Here is a 25,794-nt window from a genome sequence, read left to right on the forward strand (position 1 = left end):
TAATTTTAAAATTGTAACATTTTCTTGAATTAAAAAAAAATGACCTAGATCTTTTTCATTTGAGTCAAACCAATAGGATGGAAAGGTCTCCAATTGTAACTTGGAAGGGGTGTGCTCACTTTGCAGGATGCCAGGAAGTCCCACGGTATGTGAGGGGTGCTGGCCGAACAATGAGGGCACATCTGGAAAACTACAGAAAGTCAGTTCTGTGCTGAATAAAAGCACAAGGCAGCCTTTGTGGGTCTCACATTAGCAGACAGGATTCTAACTCTCAAGAGGTCCGTAAAGGGGATATGGACATTTGTCTCTGTGAGAAGGAATGTCTCGGGCCACATTTTTGCCACAGCCCTCTTTGGGGGGCATTATGAATTCCCCCTCCCTTCACCCCCAACCACAGGCACATAGATGAGCAAGACCCTCAGCATATTCACCCCTATGGAGATCTGCAGGCTCCTGATTCTGCTATACTAAGTATCTCGCAGCTGTGGAGGGGGATGGGAGCATAATGGTCCTACTGTTAAGCAAAGGACCCACTTGTGTGTGAGAGACGAACTGAGGGGTCTGTAGTTGTGGCTGATGGAAGACTACCATGGGAAACCTGGGGCCCCATTCTTCCACTGCTGTGGACTATACCCCTAGCTCCCAAAGAACCACTGCTGGTGAGAGGGTTTGAGAAATATGATTCGCTTTAGATCTTTTTTGGAGCATCACGGTGTACATCAGCACAGCAGAGGCCCTGAGAAGGCCAGGGGGAAAGAAACTTGTTTAATTTTGTTGAACCAAGTATTCCATAACATGCTATTTTTTTTTAGATGGAGACTCACTCTGTCCCCCAGGCTGGAATGCAGTGGCATGATCTTGGCTTACTGCAACCTCCGCCTCCTGGGTTCAAGCAATTCTCATGCCTTAGACTCCTGAGTAGCTGGAATTACAGGCACTTGCCACCACACCCAGCTAATTTTTGTATTTTTTGGTAGAGACAGGGTTTCGCCATGTTGGCCAGGCTGGTCTTGAACTCCTGACCACAAGTGATCTGCCAGCCTCAGCCTCCCAAAGTGCTGGGATTACAGGTGTGAGCTACCACGCCTGGCCCCGACAGCATGCTTTTTTGAGTAATTGACTATGGGGAAATGTAAAACCAAGTGACTGAAGGGCTTAAAAGACCATGGAGCTAGAATTTACTTTTTTCACTAAATTTTGTGGACATTTTTTTGGAGGCAGCATGTCGTGATGAAAACACTGAGTCAGGAGGAAGGAGCCCTCTCTCCGGCATTAGCAATGTTGATAAAAGGTGACAATTTCTGTGGATCTAAGCTTTCTCACCTGTTCTATTTGACAGGGTTGCTCTAAAAAAAAATTGTTTTAAGACTCTTTATGAAATCTGGGAAAATGTAATATTATCATCACTATACCATTTAATAAATCTTACATAGACTCCTCAATTCAAAGAAATAAGTGTATTAATTAAATTGCAAATTAATTTCTATATCTCTGTTATCCTCTCTGGTTTAAAAAAAAAGGGGGGGAAGAGGATGACATATTTTGAGTATTAAATTTTGGTCACTATGCAAAATGTTTTACAGGTATTACCCCAGCTTCTCTGCAAGAGAGGCATTTTTACCCCTATCTCGCAGATAAAGAAAATTGAGTGGGGGAGAAGTTGATAACTTCACTACAGTCACAAAGATAGTAAGTGGCATAGTCAGGATTTGAACACAGGACTTCCTGACTCTAAAGCCCACAATCTTTGCAGTATATTACACAGCCACCTCCTTTAGCTGACCAACTAAAGGACTGGAGTAATACACACAAACCCAACTATATCAGATTTGTGCCTAGGCTCTAGACACTGTGGCCTGGTCACTCATTTTGTGATGCAGGAGATCAGAACCATGGTTGGTTAGCTCCACACAGCATTTCCCAGCATCTAAGGACAGGGAGCTCTCCCTCTGATCACCAGATGCACAACCAATCATCTGCAGGACAATGGGGTGGCCACTGACCATTGTACTTTTAGCTGCCAATGAGAACTCATGGACTATTTAAATCCATAATTAGATAAAAAGCCAGCTGTTTCCTTATGGAACCCAGTCTTTGGTAGCATCTCCCAAATCGTGTTTCAGGTTCCTTTCTTGAAAGACTTCTGGAGCTATTAATATGTCATCAACAAAGTATCTCTTCAAAGTGGGTGGGAGGTATAGATATAGCATGCAGTGTTTCCCAACTCATTCTACAACAGAACTCTCTTTTTGAGAAAAATTTTACAGGGCTAGCACTCTGAAGAACACACTTAAGAGAAACGCCAGTCTCCTGTGGGTTCATGTAAGATTTTAATCTCTTGGGATGTTGTAGCAAAATGGGTAAAGTTATCTCCCTAGAGACTGGTCTAGATCCTTCCACAGAAAAGATGGGTCAGATCAAGCCACCACTTGAGCAAATAGAGCCACTACATAGGAGGAGGCAGGGTGGGGCAGGGTATAAGACCCCAACCTCTGCCTAGGTTTGAATTCCAACTCTATCACACCAGCTTGAGCAGGTTCCTTAACCTTATAGTCTCTTGGTCTCTTCATTTGAACAGTGGGGATCATCACAGCACCCACTCCATAAGGAATTAACATAAGCAAAGTACTCTGAATAGTGTTTGGCACATAGCAAACTCTATGAACTACTGTTTTGTTCTTTTTTTTTTAACAACAATTTTTATAATTGTTATTTCTCCAACTCTACAAACAAACTGCTGTGTTTCAAAAAGGCAGCTAAAAAGATAAATAAATATAACTGGTGGCACTTACTTTAGTGTCTGAGCTTTAAAGTCAAATTTGGCTCTGGCAGGTCTCATCTGAACATAAGAAACAATGACAAGTTAAAATCAGGATTCATGGACAACAAGGACACATTTTCACAAATTTCTAGAAAGCAAAGCAGAAAAATTCACTCTAGCCAGTTTGTTCTAGTGTAGAAATCTGGGCAAAATTGCATTTGTCTGACCTTAGTAGAACACTAGATAAATGTTTAGTCAACTATGTATGTCATTCATGAGAATCCCCCTAAAAACAGCCAGATCTGGGGAAGAGATGGTTAGAAAGGTCCCAAAGCTGAGGTAACAGTTCCTCAAAACATGTGAACCATGGCTATTAAAAAAACAAACAAACAAAAAGACAAAGTCAGCCAGAAGTCCTAAGATGTTCCTTATCTACTGTCTTATTCCTTAGAGACATCTATTTGCTTAAATTACGATATGCAAGTAGGTGAAATGCCGATTCACTTCTCACATCATCTCCAACTCCATATATTTCTTACGGCCTGTGACATCATCCAAAAAGCCAGATAAAGTGGTCCCTGAGCTCAAATGACTCCCGCCAAGACTTCCAATCCTGTTGGGTAGCCCTCTGTTCCCAGATGCCCAGGTCCAAGTCAGCCTCTGCCCCTTCTCCACTTCCTGATCAAGTGTGTCATTAAGTCAGGAGGGACCTCCCTCCACACCTCCATCCCTCCACAAACCTGTTGCTCAAAGCTGACATCTAGTTTCCATTGACACAAAGCTTCCTTTGATTTCACATTCTCTTCACTCTAATCTGTCACCCAGGAGCACAAATAACATTCCTAACATTCTTCCTCACATCTCTTCCTTGCTTTGAAGTTGGCTGCTGCTCTCAACTTTCCCTCAGTTCAAATCTCAATTCCTGGCCGGGCGCGGTGGCTCACGCCTGTAATCCCAGCACTTTGGGAGGCCGAGGCGGGCGGATCACGAGGTCAGGAGATCGAGACCATCCTGGCTAACACGGTGAAACCCCGTCTCTACTAAAAATACAAAAAATTAGCCGGGCGTGGTAGCGGGCGCCTGTAGTCCCAGCTACTCGGGAGGCTGAGGCAGGAGAATGGCGTGAACCCGGGAGGCGGAGCTTGCAGTGAGCCGAGATCGCGCCACTGCACTCCAGCCTGGGCGACAGAGCGAGACTCCGTCTCAAAAAAAAAAAAAAAAATCTCAATTCCTGCCATAGGTGAAGGCCTTTGGGTAGTTTCTCCCTACTCTTACAGAATTGCCTTTATCTCTACTACACTGTTCCTGTTCCAGTCAAATCTATTTGCTACACCTCAGCTGAACCCCCTCCTACCCTCTCCTCTGTCTGGAATTTCTTTTTTTTTTTGAGACAGTGTCTTACTCTGTCTCCCAGGCTGGAGTGCAGTGGCACGATCTCAGCTCACTGTAACCTCTGCCTCCCAGGTTCAAGCAATTCTCCTGCTTTAGCCTCCCGAGTAGCTGGGACTACAGGCATGTGCCACCACGCCAGGCTAATTTTTGTATTTCTCGGTAGAGACTGGGTTTCACCATGTTGGCCAGGCTGGTCTCTAACTCCTGGCCTCAAGTGATCCACCCACTTTGGCCTCCCAAAGTGCTGGGATTACAGGTGTGAACCACTACGCCCGGCTGTGGAATTTCTTTCTTTTTTTTGAGACAGCGTCTTGCCCTGTTGCCCAGGATGGAGGGCAGTGGCACAATCACGGCTCACTGCAGTCTTGACTCCCCAGGCTCAGGTGATCTTCCCACCTCAGCCTCCTGAGTAGCTGGGACTACAGGCATGCACCACCACGCCTGGGTAACTTTTATAACAGATAGGGTCCCACAATGTTGCCCAGGCTGGTCTCAGATTCCTGGGTTCAAGCGGTCCTCCTGCCTTGGCCTCCCAAAGTGCTGGGATTACAGGTGTGAGCCACTGTGCCTAGCCTTCCACAGGTATTTTTAAAGTCTGCATTTTCACATTGATGTTTTCATCTATCTACCCATCTATACCAAACCTACGGGGGCCAAGTGAATGATCACCTTATAATCTAGTTAAAGCCACACAATTTCAATACCTGTGTTTGTGTCTGTAACCAAAGGGCATAATTTCACAGTTGCAGGTGAACAAGAAAAGAATGGATGTGGGGTTAATGATAAATGACAAGTTCACAAGAGAAAACTAAATGACCAAAATTATAAGGATACGAATTTCACAGTGATTTCAACAGAAAAACACAAGGAAGTAGGTTACCTCATGTCACCCAGCTGTAGAGCTGTGTGAACTTTAAAAAATGTATACCAAAGCAGCACAGCATTCACACTTTGGTAACTGAGTTCTGTCAAAACAATATCTCCTATCAATTAAATCAATATAATTATATAGCTGTGTAGTTTATGATTACTTTGTAAGCAGACTTAGGTTAATAATATGGGGTGGTGAGATTTTTTTCATTAAAGACCTGTTAAAATTCACTGATTCCATTGAACTCTTGAGACGTGTATGTGAGTCATCGACGGTTATACAAAGCAACATCCTCTCCCTCTTTATCTCCCTATAGCTCCCAAGGCTAAATCCATCTTTCCCTCCTCTGGCTTTCACAGTATTGTATTACTTACTACAGGACAGAGATAACTGTATAAGAGGGAGACTTCCACTATCAGCTCCCCAAGGGCACAGAGACTGAGTTCTTTCTGCCTCCCATAGGGTCTTACACAGAACCTGTGGTCACCCAAGTCCTATTGAATGGGATTGAAGTGCATTGACACAGTGTGGTGCACCTGGGATGTGTTGGTCTCTACTTTTTCTAGTCCACAGTCAACCTCTAGGGCAGTGATTCTCAAAATGTGGTCCCTAAACTGCTATAATCAATATCACCTGGGAAATTGTTAAAAATGTAAATTTTCAGGCCCCACTGCAGAATCAGAAACTTTGCAGATAGGACCCAGGGTCTGTATTTTACCAAGCCCTCCAAGGGATGCTAACGCACTTGTCAGAGTTTGAGAAGCATTGCTCTAGAAGGGAGGCAGGCTCACTGAGCTGGGTTTGCCTGCCTCTGTCTGTGGTTATTCCACCCACGGTGCATTTCTGTTTGCATGTATCATGTACATGTGTAAGTGTGCAGCCCTAGTGCCTTCACCTGTTCCCATCTTCTTCTACCTACAAGCAGGCAGGACTGTCAGTGAGGACAAACCATGCCCAGAGCCTTCTGAGAAGGGCCTTTTTGAGGAGGAGCTGGAATGTTGAGGGCTCAAGGGCTATCTTTCCCTTGCAATTAACATTCGCTAACTTTTGCTTCTTCCTTGATAGATTTTCTTTCTCTCCATCATTTTAGAGTCTCCTTCTCTTCCCCAGCTTTCCTTTTTCTTTTAATTTGAGACAGCCTCAAATTTCTTTAAATTTGAGACAGGATCTCACTCTGCCATCCATGCTGGAGTGATGTGTTCATAGCTCATTGCAGTCTTGAACTTTTGGGGTCAAGTGATCCTCCCACCTCAGCCTCCCAAGTGGCTATGACTATAGGCGTGTGCCACCAAGCCTGGCTAATTTTTCTATATTTTTACATTTTTTTGTAAAGACGAGGTCTCCCTATGGTGCAAAGGCTAGTTTTGAACTCCTGGCCGTAAGTGATCCTACTGGCTCAGCTTCTCATAGTGCTGGGATTATAGACTTGAGCCACTAAACCCAGCCAGCTTTCTTTCTTTTAATTTGGTTCCCTCTTTTCACTATCTCTTCTTCCCAGACACATTTTTTTTTTTTTTTTGAGACAGGATCTTGCTCTGTTGCTCAGGCTGGAGTGCAGCGGCATGATCATGACTCACTGCAGCCTTGAGCTCCCAGGCTCAAGCAACCCTCCTGCCTCAGCCTCCTCAGTAGTTTGGACTACAGACATGTGCCACCACACCTGGCTATCTACCAATCTATCTAATTAATTAATTAATTAGAGATGGGGGTCTTACTATGTTGCCCAAGCTGGTGTCGAACTCCTGGGCTCAAGCAATTCTCCCACCTTGACTTCCCAAAGTACTGGGATTACAGGTGTAAGCCACTATGCCCAGTCATATTTCTAAAATAAAAAAGATAGGCAATGATACTGTAGATAGAAAAATAAATAAAAAATAAAAAAGATAGAAACAAATATTAATCTACTGTGCTGAAAGGTTATAAAACAGTACATACTTTGGGTGTTATTCCCCCATTCCCCTAGCTCCCCCACTAAATCCCAGACTTACCCATTTTCCCTAAAAGAGATCATCTTCAGCAGCGCTACTTAAGGGTTACATGGCAAAGCATAAACTCTTACGCAAGATACAGCATTTGGCTAGCATGAGAATTTCGACATGTTGACCTTAGTGCAGGAGGCCAAGATCTGGATAAAAACCACTTCAAAGTTTGTTCTTCTCTTTCCTCCTATAATATTAAGCTTTCATAATCTAGGCTTGGAAATGTCAAAACTAAAAGAACAAATGAAACGTCCCTTGGAGAACTCTCTTACCCTCTGTGGGTTTTTCCTAACTGCAAAAGTCTTTGGGCTTCAAAATTCTTTAGTGAGGCGCACTACTGCAGCACTGCTGAACACTTCACACAATTCATCCACCTACATGTGAGCAGCAGCACTGTTCTATATTTCAAAATTAATGTCACTAAATTTGGAGGCCTTTGTAAATGGCATAAATTATTGTTAAGCTAACTTTCGTAAAGTTTCATTAACCATCTTTTCAAAGAAGAATTGTGTAACTGTCCACACCATAGCTACCAATGCATATGGACTCAGGTATAAGGTTTCTAAGCAGAATGCACAGGCAACACAGTAGCATGATAAAATGCAGGATGTGGAGGGCTGGACTCATGAAGGCAGCCAATGGTCTAAGGCATGCAACAGGGGCATGTGCCAGCAGATCCCGGTCCCCCAGCCAGGCATGCTTGAACATACAGAGCACAGGACATAATGGGGTCATGTCTATTTACCAGCCACAAGAAGCCAAAGCAAGCCTAAGGGAGGCCAGGATGACAGATGCTGTTTGGAGAACTAAATTGGCCTACAGAGGACAATGCTGAGGGGAGGCAAATAGGCAAATATTGCTTTGGGTCAAGCAGCAGATTGAGGTGACCAAAACAGACCTCTGACCCAGATTTCCTTTTTGCAGTATCGTCTATATTGAGGAGGTCCCCAAAGCGCTCATTAGTGATAAACTGATGGTGCGTCGGAATGACGCCTGTGTGGCGTCGAGCTGCAATATCAGCCTCTTCTTGCTCGCGCTTAAGTCGTCTCTGGTCCGCTAAAAGTTTCTGCCATAAAATTGCATAAAATGGGCAGTGAATCATCTGTTCCAGCATATTAGAAAACTGCCAACAAAAGTAATTAGGGAAGGAGGTACTGGGTGAATGGGGCAGAAGCTTTAAGAGTCAGCTGTCAGAACGGCTTTAGAGCCACAACTATTACACTCCCATCATAACCACCCTCCAAGCACTGTAGAAAGGAGGCAGCACTTCACTGGAAAAGCCGGGATAGGGGAAGGATGATTCCACATGATTACACTGTCCAGCAAACTACCTACCCCCGGCTCAGCCCAAAGCCTCTTGCTTCTGGCAGCAAAAGGCCAGGTGAGCCAGGGGGCACATCCAGGGCATTCCCAACCATGCTGGGCTGGCAGCAGGAGGCTGGAAGTGCCATCTCTACCCTGTTTTTAGGCAGGGATATATTCCCACAGCATATTCCCCTGGCAGGACCAGGGCTGGCCAATTCCTCCTGCCCACCTCAGGCCTATTAAACCTGCCATAGGCTTCTGCTAGTGAAGTCTATGGCACCAGGTCATTTTTGTGCTTCCTGTATCTATTACTCTAATATGTTCTTGCCCATTTCAGAAAGGATGATGCCCCTTCTAGGCAGCCAACTCTTCCCCTAGGCACAATTTTTAGAAGGCCTTAGGATATGCACCAAAGGCTAATTATGTGGCTGACAGAGAGCATCAGTTACTTTTTTACTGAATGATTTCTTCACTGGGTGAAATGAAGCTGAGTTAAAGGGAATGACAGAGAATATAAATATTTAAAAAACCCTAAGAATAACGCTACCTGGGATTAGAAGAAATATTCTCTCTTAGAGTAAGGAAAAAGTCATCTATTTCTATTTTTAAAGGCTTCTTTGAAAAATCAAACAATGTTGCTTTTTACCAAATGCCCTCAATGCCCATTAAAATGACCCCATGGAATAGAATTTTAATGTGTTTTCTGATACTAAACAATCTTACTTTCCTGGGATTAACTTTCCTTGTAGGAAAGCATGAATTAGAATGGATAATTCTTAGCATTGGAAGACAGTAGGCTTTGTCCAGCAGGCAATTAAATGCCTCATGTGACTTGCACCCCTAAAGGAGGGTGGGCCCGATTTTTCTCCAAAGACTACAAATAACGAAGTGACAACTCATCAAATGGCTGTGGGATTTCCAGTACTCAAATAAGTTGTAAAGATTAAATTAGAAAAGACATGAGAAAGTCCTCTGCGAAGCCCAGTGCCATAGACAGAGTGCTGGTCCAGGCATCTGGAGCCCTGGTTTCTAGCTCTGCTATTGGTATAAGTTAACTTACTATCCAGCCCTGGGCAAGTTACTACCTTGCTGTGGTCCCTTTCTGGACTAAACCAGGGGCTTCACTACATGACCACTAATGTTCCTGCCAAGTCTGATATGTCTAATTTTCTGAAAATCCATGTCAATGATAAAGTATTTGCAATGGGGAGGGCCTGACTGACACCCCATGAGCTGGGGAGTGTGAGCTGTTTCTGTAGCCACGGGAATGGAGTGATGCTTGAAACTGCCACAGTTCTTACTCAAGGCCCCTTGTGTTCTGGCTGGAGTTAAACATAATCAATGGAAGTGGACATCGAATGGGGCAAAGCTCCCAATCTAGTACTTGAATCTCACCTTAGTAAGTCCCTCAGCCCTGTAGTTTAACCATATAAGCCAAAAACCATGGATAAAGACACAAAACTTTTAAGAATCTATGAGCCAGTGTTATTCAGGAGACAACTGCTCGCCTTCTTATGTAACTTCTAATATATCAATTGCTAAACCACTAGATAAACTACACCTCCCATGTGGTAGGCAAGAATTGTCCCATAAAACCTTCTAGGTCAGAGACTAGGGCTTATATTACTAAAATGGAATTTCACCTTCCTTCATCATAGCAGCCCTGGCCTACATACATGGGAATCTTATATCTTGTGGCAGGAAATAGTTAACAAAGAGCTATAGAAATGAATCTGCTCTATGGCCTGATGGACACTCATCATTAGTGAGTTATTACAAATAATAACTGTACATCAAATGCTTCCTCATTTCTTTCCATGGACAGGTGCAAGTTTCTTATTGAATACTGTTCAATTGTGCCTGGAGATGGGGAGAGGTATAGTGGTTTCATTTTTTTTTTTTTTGAGACGGAGTCTCGCACTGTCGCCTGGGCTGGTGTGTAATGGCGCCATCTCGGCTCACTGCAACCTGCACCTCCCAGGTTCAAGCAATTCTCCTGCCTCAGCCTCCTGAGTAGCTAGGATTACAGGCACCCGCCACCACGCCCGGCTAATTTTTTTGTATTTTTTAGTGGAGATGGGGTTTCACTGTGTTAGCCAGGATGGTCTCAAACTCCTGACCAAGTAAGTGATCCACCTGCCTTGGCCTCCCAAAGTGCTGGGATTACAGGCGTGAGCCACTGCACCTGGCCACGGTGGTTTCATTTTTGTCTTTTGTTTCACCATCTGGTGGCAATAATTATCATCATCCTACTCATCCCCAAGTCAGCCTTATCCTAAATCCTTCGGGAAACCCCACCTAAACTCTGGAACTACTCAACAAAGCAGAACAACAGAGAAAAAGGGCTTCAGACTTGAACGTGAACAGGACAGAGTTGTGCACACACGCACACCCTCCCCCACTGCTACCAGGTCAAGGTGATTTTTACAGCTCTTAATTCATTTCAGGAATATGGGCTTGGGAGCTTGTTTAATCTCTAGGACTCTTTTTCTTGGGGATGTGAGGCCCAGAAAGCATGTATCATCACAATGCTTTATCCCAGCAGAAGCTTGTGATTTTGCCCATTTGGCTGATATGAAGAACTTCCTCTTCCCAAATCCCCGAGAAAAGGGGCTCTTTCTCAGGCCCTGACAGTCACCCCATGGCAGGACAGGCATTTCAGTAGCTACAAGAAAATATACACATTTTGAAGTTCTTGGCTGGGGTTTTCCAGCATTTCTTGGTGTATCTGCCTTCTTCTGAATTGAAGGCAACAGAGTTATAGGCAACTTCCTCAAATTGTTTTATAAAATGTATCAAGGTCATTACTATTTTTCATTTTCCTCTTTCTCCTGTTGTACCCTTCTCAATTTAAACAATGCTTTGTGCCAACAGAGGGGTGGGCAGTATTGGAGAAATATGCAGGCGGATTTCTTTAGGGATTATCAAGGGTGGGGTTGAGCGGGGATGAAAGAGCAAACTCTGGTTTCTAGCTTACAGGGCATTAAGTGCAGCAGTGGACAATCTCTGTATCTCCCATGCAGCAGTGCTGGCTGGACTTGGCATTTATAACCTAGTGCCTGTGGGGAAATCAGTCCTACTTTTTGGAAAAGTCCACTAAAAGAGGCATGAGTGAGCCTATGTCATATGAAAAAATCACTTGTGAAAGCCTCAATTTTTGCCTCTAATTGCTAGATCATGTCACCTCTCTGATAGATGTCTAGAATCTGTACTTTCTTCATACATTTTTCCAAGCAAAAACTAATGGATTTAAAAGGTAGGATTTACCTCTTTATCATCATGACGTCTTCGAATAAATTCTTCCGTGGATTCCAAGTAATCAGCTGGTATAAAATGTCTTGGCGATTCTGAATCTTTAAAACAACAAAGTAGAGTTAAAACAGGCAAAGATTTCGCTGGAAACCAGCTTGCGAAAAGAGTTCACCTTTCATCTATTATAAATATCAAAATTTTGAAGTCATTCTTGATTAATGATCAATGGTCGAATTCTGAAGGAAAAAAAAATTCCACCCCCCACCCCATTTTTTGGATTTATTTGTGAACTAGTTTAATGCAAAGAAAACTACTCAGAAGGCAAAAGGTGAGCAAAATGAGAGAACTTTCTTTGTAAAGTGTCCCTACAAAGAGGCGTGCAGGACCTTATAGGGACAAGGCACACACTCACACACATATAGGGCCATTGAGAGAGGCTGCCTCTCAAAAAACCATGGGGTATGTTGGGGATTGGTGCAAACAGCAAGGGGTTCAAGAGTTCAAATGAACACATTTCTCAGTTGAGCTAAACGGCCAATTTTTCTTTCGAAACACAGTTTGGTGGTTAGTCTAAATGACATGGGGGCTTTGTTTTTAAAGAAGTGCAGCCACTACGAGCCATGATTAATTGCCAAGCAAAACAAACAGAAAACAAAGGACAGACCAGAAAATGAGCACCAAGGGCACAGAGGAGGACGGGATAATGCAAGCAAAGTGGAGGGACGGGCAGGTGAGACTAGGCAAACACACAAAATGCCACCTCCACGGGATGGTGCCAGTTCACTTTGTGGGTTGTTGTTCCTGTCCAGGCTGTGGTCTGAGTATGGCACGGAGTTTCCATTATTAATGGCCCTTGGGTAGTCCTCCAGGGCCGTGGGTCTCTCCTGAGAGGGCTCTGAGCTGCAGCTAAGCCTGGCCATGGTGTGTCGGGAAGACAGGCGTGTGGGAACCACGGGCTTCCCCCCAGAAGGGGGCTGGTCCTGATGGGGCTGACTGGGGAGGTCTGGCTTCTGGCCCACCAGGAGGCCTGAGGAGTCACCAGGGGAAGGTTGTCTGGGGTGGTGGTGGAGGGGCTTTTTCAGCCGGAAAGGAAGGGGGCTCATTAGGTAGATGTTCCTGAGGAGGGTGCTCTTGTCCCCTCTGGCATCCAGGCGCCACTCAGGCTGTCTAGAGGTCTGCTGCTGCTCATGCTTCCGGATGGTGGTGAAGCGGGTGTATGAGGCCGGGCAGGTGCCCTTGCACTTGTTGAGGCGATGTTTGGGGAAATCTCCATGAACACTGCCGCCACTGCCTTCTCTGCTGTCAGTGGAGATATTTGAACAGCGGTCCACGTCATCAGAGCAGGTGGAGAGAGGCTCAGAAGGCACAAGGCCCCTGAAGCTCAAGGCATGGTGTGCCATATTGCTACATGTTGGGGAAGCATAGACCCCACTGGAGTTCATCCCATCCATCTCCTTGGGACGGAGCTTGGTTGACTCAAGTAGGGACTCGGCCGAGCGGGCTGAGGTCAGGCTGCCCCGGGACAGCACAGGTGTGGGAGACTTGCTCAGCCTTCCGGACAGGTCCAGGGATGGCATGGAACGGGACCGCTGAATCAGCTGCTCAAAAGCGGTGATGCGGGAAGAGACGGTGTGCTTGGGGATGTGTTCCGAGCCCTCCTGGCTGGGGCCCAGCTCACCCCTGGACAATGCCAGGCTACTCTTTTCAAAGTGGGAGGCAAGATCCCGCACACTCGAGGAGGAGGAGATGGAGCCCAGGAAGAGGCCAGATCGGTTGATCTGGTGCATGTCCCGATAAAGCATGGTGAACTGCATCCCAGCCTTTCTTGAGAGAGGACAGGGCCTCCTGCCGCTGGTGCTGTACTCCTGGAGGCTCATGGTACTGCTCGACTTGCTGTCATAATCCCGTCGGGAGCGCATGAGCAGGTTCTCAATGCTCCCTCCCACTTGGAGGGGGAGGCCTCTTTTGGAATCATTTAAAGAACCAGAAACACAAAGGTTCTCACAGCTTTGAGCCTTCTCTGAGGGCAAGAGGATACTCTTCTGTTCCTGCAAAAGAGCGCTGGGAGCAGAGAGCCTGGGTTTGAATTTGGAAGGAAGGATTTCCGAAATGCAGGCCTTCGCAGCTGACAGGGGCTTCTTGTGCTTACACACAGGGCCTAACGCATTGCTAGTGTTAAACGTTCGGCTATGGACTGAAGATGAAGAAATCATGTGAGCATTCCCACCTTTACGATCCACTGGTAAGCATGCAGAATAAAATAAATAGACCCATTAGGTTAAAGCTGAAAGCTGCTAAAAAGAAAAAGGAGAGGTAACATGCTCATTTGTCATAAGGGCTTTTAAAAAATTTCCAGTCGAGGTCCGGAAGCAAAATAATCTGTGCTGCAAAGCAGGTGCAAGGATGCAACAACAAAAAAAATGGCTACCCTGCTAGAGTTAGGAATGGCTAAAGCTCAGGTAATTTCTAAGAAAAGGTAATTAGAATGAGAGAGAGAGAGAAAGAGAGAGAGAAAGAAATCTTGAAGGAGAGCAAGGTTGGGGGGGTCAAAGGAACAGAAACTATTAAAACCAGAAAGAAAAATGGCCGGTAAGAAAATAGGGGAGGGAATTTAAGAGGGCTCTGAGGCCTGAATGTGGGTCTGAACAAGGCAGGACTTATCCCCATTGCTGGAGGTTCACCACGGCCGACGCTCAGTGAATGGAGGTGGATGGGAGACAGAGGCCTGCAGGCTTCACCCAGTTAATTACCTTTAGTGGAAGCAGAGCTGGATGGTCGCTTGAGCCCACTCAGGCCCTGAAGAGGGATGTCACCACCTTCCAAGACACTTTTATAAATTTGTCTCTCATTCTCCAAGCTAGTGAGATCCCCAGGAGCCCCGTCTGATTCCCTCTTCACTGCATGGAAGTTGGAAGAATATATACTATGAACAGGTAATTTTGAAAGAAAGAGAGAAAGGGGAAAAAATAAAGATAAGAATAGGAGTTAGTGCTTTTAACATTTTTCAAACAGCACATTACCTACTGAGGACAAGAAATACACCTGGTATCCTAATCAAGAACTGTCCTTTCTAAAGAGTGCTCTTATTTAGACAGACATTTCTACAGACAGGCCCATGGAGCCCTGAATGCTCAGGAATCTTGCCCAAACAGCAAAGTTCTCTAATTGAAATGGCTACATTTGTGCTTTAAAAGAAAAATTCTGTGGAACGCTGCCTGGGGAAGAAGGGTTGGAGGAAGGATAGGGGAGAACAGGGGGAGGATCACACATAGGGGAGGGCAGGAGGACCCAATGGCTGCACGCAAGATGGTGCAGTCAAGCTCTCTGTCAGATGTGCCTCTGTCACGTAGCCAGGCAGTGTCAGCTACTTCAAGTCCACTACCTGGATTATTTTTCTTGGTTATTCTTCGTAAGCATTTGGAATATAAAATCATCAATGAAAGGAGGAAGCCCAAGAAAAATCAGTGACCAAGTGAAATTGGAACCTGGGATTCTATGGGCTCTTAGTATCACAGCCACATTTGCACTCACTTCTTTCAAAGTTTGTGTTCAGAAGATTATGACCTGACATGTAGTATAAGCATAAACAATTGCTCCTTTATAGCCTCCATTTATTTTTATCTTGTTAACATCGAGGTATTTCTGCAAGTTACCACAAATTCCTTTTGGAATGAGGTGAGGCACAGAAAAAAAAATTAAGGGTACTTACTCACTGAGTCCCTCCCTTCTCCTAATCCCATTTTTCTATGCCTGCCACTAACACACTGTCATTCACACACACACACACAGACACGCACATGCACAGACATGCGCGCGCGCGCGCACACACACACACATATTTCTCAGTTAAGTGAATGACTCCTGTCCCGCAGAACCACATAGGCTTCTCCTGAGCTTCTTTTATTCCTACCCAACTCAGGTTACTGGTATCAAAATAGATTTTTCAGCTCTGAAGACCCATTGCTAGGTGGAATTCCTTCATCCCTCTGTTTCATTGTGAACATCAACTAACATATAGAACAGCTTAAAGAATTACAGAGTGAACACCCATATTCCCCCCACCTAGCTTCTACGGGGGCCACAAACTGTGACTACTTGATCACACATCTGTCCAGCTATATTTTCCTCTACTCAACCAGCAAAGATCAATAATGTGATGCTTTTACATTCCAGGAAACTGGCCTTTCTTTCTGTGCATAATTGCAGCCTCTGAGTCCCCATGGTCACTGATAATGACAGCAAAAACAACTCTACACACCTCTTGGTGAGGCGTCCTATGTGGCAGGCACCATGCCTATTGATCATTATCACTTCAATCCTAACAATCCTACTTCTGCCATTTTTTAGATGAGGAAACAAGGCACTGAGAGATTCAGTAACTTGTCAAAGTAGGCAGGTTAGCAGAATGGCAGGGCTGGAACTTGAACCAGGTCATTGAGCACTACACAGATAGTATTCTCTCTCAGCTCCTGTTTTACTTTACTGCTTATTAATTTATTTTTTTGTTGGGACAGGGTCTTACTATGTTGCCCAGGCTGGTCTTGAACTCCTAGCCTCAAGTAATCCTCCCACCTTGCCCTCCGAAAGCGCTGGGATTACAGGCATGAGCCACCGTGCCCAACCTTCAGCTGCTGTTTTATTAATAGATACAACATTTTCCTACAACTGAGGAGGCAGTGGCTTGCACACCACAGGAACCAGAGGGAGCTCAGGGATGCTCCAGCTCCGTATACACCATCACTGCTGAGTGTTACTCACCATGAACACACCCCTAAGATAAGCGGCACCAGACACAGGAGTCAGAAATGGAAAAGAGGTGGGGACTCTGGTAGAACACCGCGACATCTCCACCTTAGAATAATAAAGTCCCCTGAGCAATACTATTGCTTCTGGCACTAGTAATCCCCTCGCAGAGCTGCCACTTACTGAGCCTCACCTTGTACCCACCTGGGGGCTAAGGGCTTTATATACCCTATTTCAGGGGACTGCCGAGGGTGGGGATCAGAGCTCCCACAGGGCCCTCTTCATTCACTCTGGCCTGGATGTGGAGGTCAAATGCTTTTCCTCTTTACTTAGAGGAGATGGAAGAACCTGAGGGTAGCTTGCAAGGCTGTGGCACCATATGCCAATTTAAATAAATGTGAGTTGATCTAAACTGGCTTATAATTTTGAATTTCCTAATTAAAAATAAATATGTCCCTTTTCTAAATTTCCTATTCATTATCCACCCTCTTCCCTTTGGTTGCATTTTCTGATTTTGCCCTTCAGTTTAATGCTATGTTTCCTCTTTTTTGTATAACTTCAACAGCAAAAACATCCTTGAATAGATGTCCTTTATCTTTGCTGACCAACAGCTGTGGTGACTGAGGTCTCTTTTGAAGGTATGGTGTCTGAAGCCCCTCCCACCTTGGTTTGGGGCTACCACACCTCCTTAAGCATTGGAGATCACTAAACTAAATTGGGCTTGAGGCTGCATCCATACTTTGAGTTCCTATTCTTCTGCAACCTAACTATGTAAACAAACTACAATCTAAGAGTATGCTCTTATAACAAGTAGCTGAGTCTCAGCCAATCACAGCAGCCAAGCTTCAGCCAACCCCAGGCTGCCAACTGATCAGCCCACATCTATATAAATGCCCAAATAGGCAACTGTGGAGCTGCAACCAATCCAGCTGTAGCTGTACTTGCTGTCTTTTGTTGTTTATAAATGCTGCCTGCCCATGTTGCTGGGTGAAGCTCTCTGAACTGCCCCTGGTTCTAAGGGCTGCCTGAACATAAATCCTTCTATGCCTTAAATAAATCTGCTAAATTTAATTTGTCTAAAGTTTTTCTTTTAACAGAGTGACTGACAGCAGCTTCCATTCTGCTGTGCCTGCTATCCTCTGAATTGCCTCAGCTTTGGCCAGAACTTTTTTTTTTTGAGACAGAATCTCACTCTGTCGCTCAGGCTGGAGTGCAGTGGTGCCATCTTGGCTCACTGCAACCTCTGCCTCCCGGGTTCAAGTGATTCTCCTGCCTCAGCCTTCCTAGTAGCTGGGACTACAGGCATGCGCCACCACACCCGGCTAATTTTTGTACTTTTAGTAGAGACAGGGTTTCATCATGTTGGTCAGGCTGATCTCAAACTCCTAACCTCAGGTGATCCACCCACCTTGACCTCCCAAAGTGCTGGGATTACAGAAGTGAGTCACCACGCCCAGCCTGTCCAGAACTTCTAAGCCGTCTTCCTAAGTTCCTAATAACTTTGTTCTGTCATGACTCTTGACCATAACTGGCTGCCTGACCTCACACCTCTGCTCTACCTCACCAACAGTCAGATCTCACCCCACCCCAACCCCTCAGCCACCTCACTCTCTGGCCTTATTCCACCCATTATCACCGTTTTTTCCTGCTTCCTACCAGAATGATAAACTAGCACTCAGGAAATCTCTCAGAATGGATTTGCCAAGCCAATTGTTTTTTTTCTGATACCAAAGCTAACAAAACATGCTTTTTCCAGATGGGTAACATTTTGAAACCGAGGCACTCCTTGTTTAAAAACAATACCCAAGAGCTCTACAACAATGCTGTGTCACCCAGGCTGGAGTGCAGTGGAGTGATCTCAGCTCACTGCAACCTCCGCCTCCCACGTTCAAGTGATTCTCCTGCCTCAGCCTCCCAAGTAGCTGGGACTACAGGTGCCTGCCACCACGCCTGGCTAATTTTTTTTTTTTTTTGTAGTTTTAGTAGAGACAGGGTTTCATTATGTTGGCCAGGCTGGTCTTGAGCTCCTGACCTCATGATCCTCCTGCCTTGGCCTCCCAAAGTGCTGGGATTACAGGCATGAGCCACCATGCCCAGCCACAACAATGTTTTTAAGTGTATCATATCCATCAGATCTTCTAATGTTGAAGAGAGACCATTTGTTTCACTGTACAGAAGGGGAAACTGAAGACCAGAATGTCAAAGGCATTTGCCCAAGGTCACAGAGTACTTGCTCTGTCCAAGTGTACCAGAGAGGATGAGAGAAGCAGCCTTATCCCCTCAGCTGGTTGAGAAAGGTCCAATCAGGAATAGCAGCTGAGTACTTAACAAAACAAGTTAAGTTCAGAAGCTCAGCTCTGAGCAGCCTTGATTAACCCAGATTTTGGTTCAGGAAGAGCAAGCAAGAAGAGCTAGCACAGAGAATTCAGCCTCTGGCTAAGATGCAGAGCTGGCTGCTGAGTTTCAAGGGGATTCAACAAAAACACACTCACTGGAAGAGTAAAGTGAGAGAACAGAGCAATCATCCTAGGACCAACTGTTTCCAACTGTGCTAATGGGCAGGCTCCGGAGGCAGTGGACAGAGTCCTGGAGACTGGGATTCCCACCTGACTCCAGCAAGGAATGTGGATCAGTAGAGGCAAACCCACTCTTGTTTAAAAACTTGCGAACAGTCTGTTTCTCTTGGCCTCAATTTCTTTCACTTGCAAAACTAATAGGCATGGGGAGATTGTACAAGAAACCCACCTGCAAATCTGTTATGTACACAGACCCTTCTTTTGAGCTCCAGACACATACATTCAACTGCCTTCTAGACATCCACCTGAATGTTTCTCAGGCATCTTAAACTCAACGTGTCCCAAACCATCTTCCATCACACAACCCAGAAAGCTCAGGAAATCGGTTCCCTTCTCTCTCTCCTTGCTCCTTAAGCCTAATCAGTCACCAAGTCCTGCTTCTTCCCTGTCTTTGACACAGCTCACATTAATCCCTTTACTCTCCACCTCCCGCCTTATCACCGCTCACCTACAACTGTACAACAAACACGCATTGCTCTCCCAGTCTCCAGCCCTGATGCCCTCCAGTCATCTCTGTCTAGAAAAGATCTCATCATGTCATTCTACTGCTCATTTATTCGGTCAACAAATATTTACTGAGCATCTACTAAGTGTCAATCGCTCTCCTAGGTGAAGATTCAACAGGCAACAGAACGGACAAAAAGTTCCAGCCTCATAAAGCTTACATTCACCATTCAAAATAATTTAGTTATTTCAAGAAGAAGAAGAAAAAAAACCTAACTGTTGTTAACTGTGGCTTTGCAGGAAGGAGTCTAGATAATCCTCTAGAAGTTTCATTTTATAGCCTTTTGTACTGCATGAAAAAAATTATATTTATACTGATATTGTTATTCACATTTTATTTGCACCTCCTCCATAAAGCTTAACCTTTCTTCCTCCACAAAACAATAGGTGCCCACTCCTTCCTCCTGGGCCCCATCATTGCATTCACCCCACTGGACTCTGGTTATTTACAAATCTGTCTCCCCTATTACACCTGGAACCCCTTGAGGGCAGAAAGTTTATCTTCTTAATCCTTGCATATCTGGTGCCTTGCATGGTTGTTCAATAAATATTAATGGAATAAATGATTCTATAAAATTAAATGCCTACATGCATACAGATTTCTGACACATTTGTAAAGTCCCAGAGGACCTCTACTGTTTCATATAGTTCTTCAGGTTATGATCTGTGTTTTGTTCTCAAATCAGATTAAGGGGAAAAAGCGTTTGCTAGTCTACCATCACCATATAGGGAAGAACAGCTTGTTCTTGAGTGCCACCTGCTGGTCAAATAGAGTAAAGCTCTTTGGTTAGGCAAAGAAGGTTAATCAATGCTGAAATACATTGAAACGAAAGTAATGAGTAGTTACCACTACTGATTTATAGATCTGAAATGCTAGGAAAATAAAGTACAAAACTGGACACACACTGTGATGTTAATTATAAAAAATATATATATTGAAGGCAAGGACTTGTAGTTGTATTAGGATATTGGGACTATGGGTGAATTCCTCTCTGTTCCCAGTTCTTTTAATATTATCATATGTAATCAGTGTTAGTTAATAAAATTATCAATTGAAGTCTGTCCAATTTATTAAAGTGGACTTAAAACAACACCATCACTTCTCCAGTTGCCACAAAACTGTGAACCTGGGCCACCTGTGACTCCTCCTCCTTCATTCTTTGGGTTAAGGTCAAGTCCTGCCAATGTTTCTGCCTACACATCATTCCTGTCCAACCAGTGAAAGGCACTAGGTTCAACTTACAAGCTGCCTGCCTCAGTGCTAACCAAGTTGGATTTCAGTTAATTAAGATTTACGGATCCATCCATTCATTGAGCAAACATTTACTGTATGCTTTCCTTTGTGTCAGGCACCCCATTTAGGCTGGTTCCTCACCAATTCCAGATATAAAAAAATCTTATTCATTTGGATAAACTGGGGGAAAACCAAGCCCGATTACTGAAAAATCCCCAAATGGTAGACTAGCAGGAGGAAAAAACTCATTTATTCCTGCCAAGTATTTCATGAGAGCTGAAAAACAGAGGCTTTGAAGACCTATTTTCAGTGATATAAATAAGAATTCTTGGTAAATTAACAGATTGAATATCTTCACTCACATTTACAGTGTCTGAAAACAATTTGCTCTTTTAGTCAGCTTACATTAGTACCCTCCAATCCTGCTAACCCAATATCATAAATAGTTGCTTAAATTGTGTGTGTGTGTGTGGGGGGGGTTGTTTTTTGTTTTTCTTGAGACAGAGTCTCGCTCTGTCACTCAGACTGGAGTACAGTGGTGCGATCTTGGCTCACTGCAACCTCCGCTTCCCGGGGAAGCAATCCTCCACCTCAGCCTGCTGAGTAGCTGGGACTACAGACGTGCACCACCAAGCCCAGCTAATTTTTAAAGTATTTTTTGTAAAGAGGAAGTTTTGCCATGTTGCCCAGACTGGTCTTGAACTCTGGCCTCAAGTGATCCCCCAACCTTGGCCTCCCAAAGTGTTGGGATTACAGACGTGAGCCACCACGCCAGGTCTAAATTGTTTTTTAATAGCTTGAAAACATTAAACCTTAGTATATCTTCTGCTAACTTATTACAAAATTTTGAATCAGTATGGGGCAGATGAGAGTTTACTGCCAACCCTAGTCCCTTGGCCTAGAGCTTCACCGTTCCTAATCTGGATATGGCTCTGCCCTGAACCTGCTGAGGAACTATGGCATTACACTGCTTTGATGTGCCTATTTCCTCATCTATAAAATGGGGATTAAAAATAATGCCTCATCTTGGAATGTTCAGAGGATTAAATGAGGTAAGGTAGATAAAATACCAAGCACAGGACCTGGCACGTAGTAAATGCCTGATAAATTGTTAAAATGATGTTATTCAATACCTGTGCTCCTTTATCCTGACTGCCTGTGGTAGCATTTGCCACTTGGCCTTTTCATTTACTAACCTTATTTGTGTGTGTGTGTGTGTTTTGTCCCAAAACTATTAAGGGACTATATCCACATTCCTATTAGAATACAGAGCTTAGTGCCTTGGATCCAGTAGAGCTAGGGAATTCACTCTGCCAGCTGTCCCATGAAGCCCTTTCCGTCTTGTGCAGTTTAGGGGGATGGAGGTGAGGAGGTAAAGGAGGAGAGCAGGCAGCAGGGTTAACACGGGCAGTCGGGACTGCCAAAGTGAAAAGCTGAGAATAAAGAGGTGGCCTGGGGGACCAAGGAGAGCTTGCTCGGAGCTGTGGCCTTGAGGACACCCTTTATCTGCAGGTAGCCTAGGGTCATCTGGTGGGCTTCATCTCTGAAGGCACATCCTAGGACCTAGAGGACCTGTGACTTATTGTCATTTTTAGAGCTGAAGGCCCGGCTCAATTGGAAGCTCTTTAAAAGGGAGTGAGCTGCAGAGCCAGAGTAGGAGACACGGGTTCTGATGCTACACCCGAGCCCTGACACCTGTCATATTGGCGACTGAGTCACCAACCCCACAGTGAATGCAAGAGACTTTACACCAGTCCTTCTCCAAGGTGGGAACTATCCCCTAAGGCAGTCCTTCTCTAGCTGCTGTCTTAATATGTCTTCTTAATTTCTTCTTATGCTCCTGGGTATATTAATCATGAAACACACATATTTATAGAAGAAAAATTAACATGATGGATCTAGCTAGAGCTTTTGATCACTACCCTAAGAAGATTAAAGTTTTTCCATTTTTCCACCAAAATACCCAAATCCCTGCTGACTTTCAAATGAAACTCTTCCTGTAAAGCACATTCTCCAGCAATGTAGGTAGGATATGTCCCAGAGACCACAATATCTGTCAAAAAAAAACCTTATACACTCAGCAACTCTGCTCATTGTGGATTTATCCAACCCTACTAGAATAGGTAATAGGTGTGTCTTCCCCTCATTGTCATATTTCAAAGAACAAGACACAGATGCGATGGTGACAAAATAAGAAAAGCTCCTACCAGAACAAGGTCCTTTCCTAAATTCACTGGGTGCCCCAGGCACTGTGAAGACTGGGGCCTTACCTTGAGGAGTTTATAATACACTAGCAATTATAAAAATACAAGAGTATATGTCAGGTATACAGCAACAGAAGTAAGGGCCACAGAGGTACTAACGTGAGCCTGGGTACAGGAAGGCTCCATGAGGGCCTATCTATATAAGCTAAAATGTTTGCTATTTATCACATATAGAACAGGAGGTGAGGGTAGCACTGAACATTTTCAGCTGGGATAACAGCTTCACAGCAAAGTGCTGAGAAAGGCAATCTGCTATAGGATTCAGGATGGTTTGGCAGGGGAAGAGGCTGGTGGCACTCCACAAAGGAGTGGGGTATGCATGCATCATCCAGAGTCCTAAGAACTGACAGAGGAAAACAGATGCCCATCTATGTGAGAATCAGGTAAATTAGCCCCTTCTCGGCACCTCCCTCCCCCCGTCTATTTTTTTTTTTTTTTTTTTTAGATGGAGTCTCACTCTGTCACCCAAGCTGGGGTGCAGTGGTGCGATCTCAGCTCACTGCACCTTCCGCCTCCCAGGTTCAAGTGATTCTCCTGCCTCAGCCTCCCAAGTAGCTAGGACCACGCCCAGCTATTTTTTGCATTTTTAGTAAAGACAGGATTTCACCATGTTGGCCAGGCTGGTCTCAAACTCCTTACCTCAGGAGATCTGCTTGCCTCAGCCTCCCAAAGTGCTGGGATTACAGGTGTAAGCCACTGCACCCAGCCCCCTCCCACAATCTTTACACCAGATGTGGCCTGTCTCAGTCACACTCCCCTCCCCATAAGAACCAGCAAATGAGATTTTTTTCTTTCTTTTTTGCGACACAGTCTGGCTCTTTCACTCAGACTGGAGTGCAGTGGTACAATCTCAGCTCACTGCAGCCTCAGTCTCCTGGGCTCAAGAGATCCTCCTGCCTCAGCCTCCCAAGTAGCTGGAACTATAGATGCATAGCACCATACCCAGCTTTTCCTTTTTTTTTTTTTTTGGGTAGAGACAGGGTCTATGTTGCCCAGGCTGGTCTTGAACTCCTGGGCTCAAGTGATCCTCCTGCCTTAGCCTCCCAAAGTGCTGAGATTACAGGCATAAGCCACCATGCCAGGCAAGAACTTGGATTCTAAACTTAGACAAATAAACTCCCATTCTAAAGGTGAAGATGCTAAAATGGGGAAAACTTTATGAAAGGTAATACAAATCATCACAAAATTAATTTGGAAGAGGAGGACAGAACAGAAGAAAAATAATTTGAAGACTATAATTAGATCACTTCTTATCACCAAACTGTACATCATTCAGAGCCATTAGGCTGATACAAACAAAACACACTCTGGGTCCAAAATATAAACTTCTCTCTTCCCATTTCTGACATTTAACATAGTAAGCAATGTAAACAAAATAAAATGGCAACTTACTATCCAGGAGTCTCTGAAGAAATTTCCGGAGTAGGGCTGATGGCTGAGCTCTGTAAATGTCCAAAAAAGAAAAAAAAGAAGAAAAAAATAATGCAGATGATTTATTTTGACTCATATGTTTCAAGCCAAGAGGAAAAAGAGAGAGGTCAATTTCTTTTTCCTAGTTTAGATCAGGACCTCTGGAAGTCAGGGGGGCTGGAAGGAAAAGGTCTTCGGTGCTGGTGGAGGGCGGTGCTCTTTCTCTGGAAGGAGAATGTATGGGCAGGTGGGCTCTCCTACTCCTGGTCTTTTGCCTTCCAGTGGATGCAGCCAAGGCCCTCTGGGTGGGTCAGGAGAAGGCCTCCTGGCTCATACTCATCTTCTGTCACAGGTCACTGGGCAATGGCCCACCGTGGGCCAACATGCTTTAGTGACATGGACAGCACATCCTCCACCAGCTTCTCCACAGCCCTCAGACCCCCCTCTGAGCCCAATGCAGAGCCCTTCATGCACCCCAAATGCCACATCCAGAGAGAGGGTCACCCAACACTTTAGGTCCAGCATGTACAAAAGCATACTTTAAAATACCACACTGTATTTAGATAACTTGTGTATGCCTGCAAATTTAGGAGTGCAGAAATGGGGAGAAATGCAATTTCACCAACCACATTAATGATCACTTCAGCATGAATAAGGGAATGCTTTATAAAATTACCAGGCACCACGCAAAAGGAAGAAAACAACCAAGAGCTACATGCAGAGAAAAAGCAACATAATTCTGTAGTTTAGGGTTTCTGTTGTCTTGGAGAGAAAAATGCAAATGCTTTGATATGCTTGTTTTTAAAAATAAGGGAGTAGTTGAATAAATCAATGCAAAGGTTAATTTTAAAGATACTTCTACCTTAAATAATGGCCTTATCTCTAATAATGACCATTTTAAGAAAAACTAGCTATTTGGAGAAGAGACATTTAAGGAAAGGACAGAAAGAAAAGGAAGAGATTGTGAAAGAGAGAAAAGGAAATGACAGGGAAGGAGAGGCAAACTCACCCACTAGCCCCCTGCCTGCTGAAACCTGTTGGGCTTGTATGCTTTCATTTCTGAGGGCACCTCTGCTCTGGGATGAGGACTGTACCCCACGCCACCCCCATTATTCCTCAGAGAGCACACCCCTCTTACCTTCACATTCATCCTCCAGCCCTTTTGGCTGCACTGTCTTGCCTGCCCATCCTCTCCTTCTTGAGTCTCCTATCTCTGAACACCTGTCCTGTCCGGTCTTCCACCTTGAAAAAACTTTGACCCTATAGAGTCCTCTGGGAACACTCCCCTCCCTTCCTTCCTCCCACGGCCACATCTTTTCACTCAGTGCTGTACCTCTGCAGGCTCCAGATTCTTTGCCATATACTCTAACTCCCAAGAACTACTCACCCAGCAACCTCCAAAGCCTTTGGAAACATCTTAGTCATCGCATCCACTGACCTTCCTGGGAGTCCACCTTTCTGGACATCTGGGAAGATCTCATGCTTTCTCCTCATGCTCCATCA

General features: G+C 44.7%; 1 protein-coding gene across 50 annotated transcripts in view; it reads right to left on the reverse strand.

Moving 5' to 3' along the window:
• SORBS1 (sorbin and SH3 domain containing 1) overlaps window positions 1-25,794 on the reverse strand; it is a 250,086-nt gene that overhangs the window by 31,874 nt on the left and 192,418 nt on the right. For 26 of the 50 annotated variants that reach the window (XM_034931188.2, XM_055093192.1, XM_055093190.1 and 23 more), the window contains 6 exons: window positions 24,274-24,323; window positions 14,311-14,483; window positions 12,321-13,799; window positions 11,576-11,661; window positions 7,902-8,069; window positions 2,793-2,839 (listed from right to left, as the gene is read on the reverse strand). In XM_034931188.2, the coding sequence (XP_034787079.1) occupies window positions 2,793-2,839; window positions 7,902-8,069; window positions 11,576-11,661; window positions 12,321-13,799; window positions 14,311-14,483; window positions 24,274-24,323 (2,003 nt within the window). The remainder of the gene's footprint in view (window positions 1-2,792; window positions 2,840-7,901; window positions 8,070-11,575; window positions 11,662-12,320; window positions 13,800-14,310; window positions 14,484-24,273; window positions 24,324-25,794) is intronic. The other 24 variants (XM_034931185.2, XM_034931184.2, XM_034931179.2 and 21 more) reach the window with 3 other exon arrangements.

Source organism: Pan paniscus, chromosome 8 (assembly GCF_029289425.2).
Source record: "Pan paniscus chromosome 8, NHGRI_mPanPan1-v2.0_pri, whole genome shotgun sequence".
NCBI lineage: Eukaryota > Metazoa > Chordata > Mammalia > Primates > Hominidae > Pan > Pan paniscus.